Source organism: Malaclemys terrapin, chromosome 4 (assembly GCF_027887155.1).
Source record: "Malaclemys terrapin pileata isolate rMalTer1 chromosome 4, rMalTer1.hap1, whole genome shotgun sequence".
NCBI classification, from domain to species: Eukaryota; Metazoa; Chordata; order Testudines; family Emydidae; genus Malaclemys; species Malaclemys terrapin.
This window is the reverse complement of record NC_071508.1, coordinates 106,728,015-106,734,221: the sequence shown is the minus strand read 5'-3', so window position 1 is coordinate 106,734,221 and position 6,207 is coordinate 106,728,015. Positions and strand designations below refer to the sequence as shown.

At 47.8% G+C, this 6,207-nt stretch overlaps 1 protein-coding gene across 1 annotated transcript in view; it reads left to right on the top strand.

Annotated features, from left to right (window-relative positions):
• The first annotated feature begins 3,072 nt into the window (after positions 1-3,072).
• SNX6 (sorting nexin 6) overlaps positions 3,073-6,207 on the top strand; it is a 47,184-nt gene continuing 44,049 nt past the window's right edge. Inside the window, exons 1-2 of the mRNA XM_054026659.1 lie at positions 3,073-3,155; positions 3,244-3,291. Coding sequence (XP_053882634.1) covers positions 3,150-3,155; positions 3,244-3,291 — 54 coding nt within the window. The 5' untranslated portion in view covers positions 3,073-3,149. The remainder of the gene's footprint in view (positions 3,156-3,243; positions 3,292-6,207) is intronic.

Sequence of the window (6,207 nt, the reverse complement as noted above, 5' to 3'; positions counted from 1 at the left end):
CAGGGAAGGAGGCAGTATTTCCTTGCAGTACTGCCTCTTTCCATCTGATATTGCATGGATTTAGGCAAGGATTCTTGTCTCATATTTCACATTTTGCACAGTACAAAACATTCTGGTACTGTCCAACAAATAGAAAAATGTCTTTGTTTCTTCATTTTTCATTTGAAGAAATGTAGGAAATTATATAAAAAGTTGATGCACTTGGTGCAGATATGTTCATATCATGTAAGACTTCCCCATTGTGTATGAACCTTACAAAAAACAGGATGCTCTGCAAGTGCTAGGCAACAGTTTGAGTTTATATAATTTCTTTATTCTTTTAAAAACTCAGATATTCTATTAATAAAAACTACTCATAGCTGCTATTGACTTCAGTAGGGGTAGCAAGTGCTCATCACTTCAGAAAATCAGGCCTCTGTTACCTCAGGTACCATAGTGCTAGGGTGCCCAGACAGGGGGTGGGGTGGGGGTAATAGGCACCTCTGTAAGCCAAAACCCCAAATATTGGGACTGTCCCTATAAAATCAGGACATCTGGTCACCCTACATAGTGCTGAGCACAGTATATGAACCTGAACAGAACAGAAAGTTAAGATTACACATTTAAACCCTCAAAAGTCAGGAAATGCCAGTTGAAGTTCTCTGAGCCACCTTAACTCTGCCTTTTGTGCATAGTATTATGACTCAGTCTTTAAATACTTGCTCATATACTATTTGAATATGTCAACAATCTGATGCAGCTGTGAAAAAGGTTGTATCATTCTGCAGTGTACTAAGTCCAGTGTTGTATGCAAGACATTCTAGATAATTGTCCCATGCTACTTGGCACTGGTGTGGGCTCAGATGAAGTACTGTGTCCAATTCCAGGTGCCATACTTTTGAAAAAAATGTTGGCAAATTGGAGAGAGTAGGGTTACCATTCGTCCGGATTTACCCGGACATGTCCTCCTTTTGTGTGCTAAAAATAGCGTCCGGGGGGAATTTGTAAAGCACTCACAATGTCCGGGATTTCCTCCTCCCCCGGCAGAGCGAGCGGCTGGGAGGGCTGCAGGAAAGTCCCGGGCTGGATTCCGGAGCAGCTTCCTCCTCCCACCCCCACTCCCTGCATTCTGAGCTGGCCGGCAGCTCCTCCTCCTGCAGCCCGGTCCCGCAGCCCTGTGCAGGGCCAGGGACCGGGTTTTGTGTTGTGCAGGGGAGCTCAGCCATGTGTCCGGCTGGCACAGAGCCCAACACCCTGTTCTGAGCAGCAGGGTAAGGGGGGGCAGGAGAAGGGACAGGGAGGTTCTGGAGGGGGCAGTCAAGAAACGGGGGGGGCTTTTGGAGGGGAGTGGAGAAAGTTTTGGGCAGTCAGGGTACAGGTAGGGGGTAGGGTCCTGGGGGGCAGTTGGGGGGGGTCTTAGGAGGGGGCAGTTAGGGGACAAGGAACAGGGAGTCTTAGGTAGGGGGTGGGGTTCTGGAGGGCAGTTAGGAGCAGGGGTCCCAGGAGGGGGCAGTCAGGGGACAAGGAGCGGGGGGTAGGGGGCTGGGAGTTCTGGGGGGGAGCTGTCAGGGGGCAGGAGTGGGGAGAGGGATCGGAGCAGTCAGGGGACAGGGAGCAGAGGGGTTTAGATGGGTTGGGAGTTCTGGGGGGGAGCTGTCAGGGGGCAGGAGTGTGGAGAGGGATCGGAGCAGTCAGGGGACAGGGAGCAGAGGGGTTTAGATGGGTTGGGAGTTCTGGGGGGGGCTGTCAGGGGGCAGGGGTGGGGAGAGGGATCGGAGCAGTCAGGGGACAGGGAGCAGAGGGGTTTAGATGGGTTGGGAGTTCTGGGGGGGGCTGTCAGGGGGCAGGGGTGGGGAGAGGGATTGGAGCAGTCAGGGGACAGGGAGCAGAGGGGTTTAGATGGGTTGGGAGTTCGGGGGGGGGCTGTCAGGGGGTGGGGAGTGGTTGGATGGGGCGTGGGAGTCCCAGGGGTCTGTCTGGGGGTGGGGGTGTGGATAAGGGTTGGGGCAGTCAGGGGACAAGAGGCAAGGAGGCTTAGATAGGGAGTGGAGTCCCGGGGGGCAGTTAGGGGCAGGGGTCCCAGGAGGGGGCAGTCAGGGGACAAGGAACGGGGGGAGGGTTGGGGGTTCTGGGGGGGCGGGAAGTGGGAGGGGCAGGGGCGGGGCTAGGGCGGGGCTCCTCCCGTCCTCTTTTTTGCTTGTTGAAATATGGTAACCCTAGGAGAGAGTCCAGAGGGACAAAAATGATTAAAGGTTTAGAAAACTTGACCTATGAGGAAAGGTTAAACAAACTGGGCATGTTTAATCTTGAGAAAAGACGACTTGGGGTGGCGGGAGAACCTGACCTGAAGAACAAAGAATGTAGGCCATATTTACAGGATGGGAGATGCTATCCTAGGAAGCAGTGACTCTGAAAAAGATTTGGGGGTTGTGGTGCATTATCAGCTGAACATGATTTCCCATTGTGATGCTGTGGCCAAAACACCTAATGCAATCCTGGGATACATAAAAAGGGGTATCTCAAGTAAAAAACAGAAAGTTTATTTTACCTCTATATTTGGCACTGGTGCTGAAATACTCTGTTCAATTCTGGTGACCAGTATTCAAGAAGGACGTTGCTAAATTGGAGAGGGTTCAAGGAAGAGCCAAAGTAAAGGATTAGAAAACCCGCTTTATGGTGACAGACTCAAAGATTTTAATCTATTCAGTTTAACAAAGAGAAGGCTAATGGTGACTTGCTTATAGTCAGTAGGTGGAACAAATATTTAATAATAAGCTTGTCAGTCCAGCAGAGAAAGGTAGAATATGATCCACAGTTAAAGTTAGACAAAGCCAGACTGGAACTAAGGTGTACATTTTTACAGCGATGGTAAGCAGTAAGGACTGCCGCCTATCTGCCTATGGAGGCCTTAGCCTCGCCTCAGCGCTCCCTAGACCCAGCCCCAGCCACGCCCCTGATCCATACCCCAAGGAGGCTCTCAGCGCCCCGCTACTCTCCACGGGAGCGCCGGGTCCGTCCCCCCTTTGCAGCGTGACGGAGGGGCCGGCCGAGGAGCGCACTGGCTCCGCCTCCGCCTCCCGCTTTAGCTCCGTCCGGCCCCTCCCCTCGGCTCCGGGCTGCCTGGCGGGCTGGGCCTGCGCTTGCGGAGGGAGGGAGCGCTGGGAGCAGCCATGATGGTGGGTGTCTGGGCGCCGCTGGGAGTCGGGCGGGAGGGGCGTGTGGTCGGGTCACTAACCTGTGCGCTTTGTCTCCCCCCCGGAGCAGGAAGGCTCGGACGACGGCCCAGATTTCCTCTCCGAAGAGGACAGAGGAGTAAGTGCACCTGTCCCGGGGGCTCCCGGGCCGCTGGCACCTGGGACCGGGCCCTGCCGGCGCCTGGCACCCGGGGGTGGGCGGCGGCTCTGGCCTGAGGGTCCCTGGCGGGGTGGGGGCAGTTCTGTTTTGCAGGATCCGGGGCCCCTATGGCTGGGTTGTGGGGTCTGATCTGCGAGTTCCTGGGCCCCTCACATTGGGGTATGGGGTGGGTATATGGTGGCGGCGGCGTTTTTTTCTTGGGCTGTTGTGTGCATTTTACCTTAATCTTAGTTCCAGTTGTACACCCTGGTCATAACTCCTCTTCTCCATAACGGTCCGGGTGTCTAAATGCCATTACGGACACTGATTTGTTTTGATGGTTTTTAAATGCAATTATGGTTTGGGATTGTTCTCTTGTCAGGATAGAAACAACACAGTTTAACGAGTATACTTTAGCCTGTTGTTTATATTCCTCTATTCCCTCCACTCACATGTGTGTTTTTTTTAAATAGCTTTTTTTTTAAAAGTAGCTTAATCCAGGTTTATTTGTATTTTAGGAGATTCATATTTTGCATCTGTATAGTTCTCACTCAATCTTTTCTTCTCTCCTATATATGTTTCTTAAATCTTCTATTGCATTGAGCAGGGGTGACAGATTTGATGGAGAGCACTGAATTCCATCTTTAATTATAGGCCAGGGCCTAGGTAATAAATTAACACTATCTTCTTTTTTCAGTCTACAGCAGACCTCCCACTGATAACAATGGGAGGTTCGTGCCACAGTCTGTGTGCAACTAGGACTTTTAGTAACAGAATTTTTGTTACTTAATTATTTACGATTAGTTTAGTACCTCCATTGTTGTGTTCACTATCAGTTGGAAAATATTCTAACCATTGGGCTTGCACCTATTTCTGCCCTTTGTTTCTCTTCCTCTTCCCTGTTTGGACCGTCTCTATACTAGAAAAATGTACCAGTTTAACTAGATTGATTGAAAAATGCAATGTAGATGCACTTAAACTGGTGTAACCATTGTTCATATTGTTTTGGCTTAAGTCAGTCTCTTAGGAAGAATCGACCTTGACCAGCCAGATTGAGGGGGAAAAGTCATGCTTGGTTTGGGGTTAGCTAGCATGTGATAGCTAATCTAGACAACCCCATAAAAATTAGGAACTTCTTAAAATGAAAGCTGAGATTCTGAAACTGCCATGTAGACCACAAAAATACATCATGCACATCATATATTTGACACATCTGGCATAAAGTTAAGTTCTGTGGCTGGATTTTTAAAGGGCGACAGGTAATTTTGACCAATAACCGTGTGTAGGCATATATGTTAAGATTTAATTGGTTTTGGTCATGAAGCATAAAATGTAATTAATAAGAGGTCAGGAAGGATTATTACTCTTGTGGACTTGCACTGTTTGGCAAGTGTATTGTAGAGCCTTTGTTAGTATTCCTACAGAAAAATGCAGAGTAAATAAGAGAGGGAGGGTGGGGAGAATGATCAGTGAGCACTTATAATGCCAGCCACTGCAGAAGCAAGAGAGGGTGAATGTGTGTGATATTTCTAGAAATAGATAGGTTGCACTTCTCTGAAGCATTAGATAATGGCCATAGTTGCAGGTCTTTGTATATCAGTAGACTGATCTTGTTTGGAAAATCCTATATTTTCCCTCCCACTACTGCTACAAGCTCCTGTAGTAATGAGTTCATAGTACTGTCCCGTTTAAAAATATGTTAGCCAAGGGTCTTGACTAAGCAGCTCTTCAAGTATACCTTTTGAAGTGGCCAGTAGGAGCCTCTCTTCTTTCTCTTCCTTTCACATCCGGTGCTAAATAATTATTACAGAACAACATAATCACCATCCCTTCCTTTAACTTTTCAGCTGATGTTACTTTCAGACCCTGTTTTTTATTGCCCATTTATTCTGAATCTAAATTCCCAGCATTAACTACCAGGCCTCTTTGCAGGTTCTCGGTAGTTGATCATAATGTAAACATAAATGAAAGGAGCACAGGCAAGCTATTCTGAAGGGCTTGTTGTCATGTACAGCAGCAATAGGAGAGCTTCTCACATTGGTGTAGTTAATCCACCTCCGGGAGAGGTGGTAGCTATGTGGATGGGAGAAGTTCTCCTATTGACATAAAGCTGTCTACACGGTGGGTTAGATTTGTATAACTATGTTGCTCAGGGGTGTGGATTTTTCATACCCCTGAGTGACATAGCGATATAGGTCTGTAGTGTAGACCTGGCCTCAGATTCAGCTATTTGAGTCTTAAAAAGCATAGCAGCCCTTTTCCGTGGCAATAGTAAAAACAAGTGCTCTTTTGTAAGTTGGAATTTCCCTGGGCCTTTTTTCTTTTTGATCACCTTCCTGTGTTTGCACAGGTCATCCCACACTCCCTAGTGAAGGACTGTACACCAGCCTTTGACTAAATTAATTGACTTCCTCACTGTGTATCTCCACCCCCTTCCCTCTCTAGAGTTCAGACACTGTCATGTCAACAGTGCTCTTAATTTTTTAACAATGGATGTGTAGATGTTACTGTAAATGATATGACATAACGAGACCTGGCATTCTGCAAGTAGTTTGACTCGACTGTGCCAGCTTCCTCACAGTAGTGTTTGAAACCTACTTTGACCTTGAGAGACAGCCCAAGATGATACTTTACTCTTGACCCAACCTCTTCTGAGGTCAGGTTCCTTCTCTCTGAGGTACCCCAAGAGCAGTTACTCTTATTTTCAGCCTCCACAATGTATTCCAGTTACTTTAAATAAAAGCTGGGTTTTTTTTGTGCTCAAAGTAGAGAAACTAGCTTTTATTTTATGATTCTGTAACTGATTTTAGTTGCTTTACAAGAAGTTCTACTTCAAGGTGGCCATAAAGTATGAATTGATGTATAGAAACATTATGTGCAGCTTGGTATAATTGC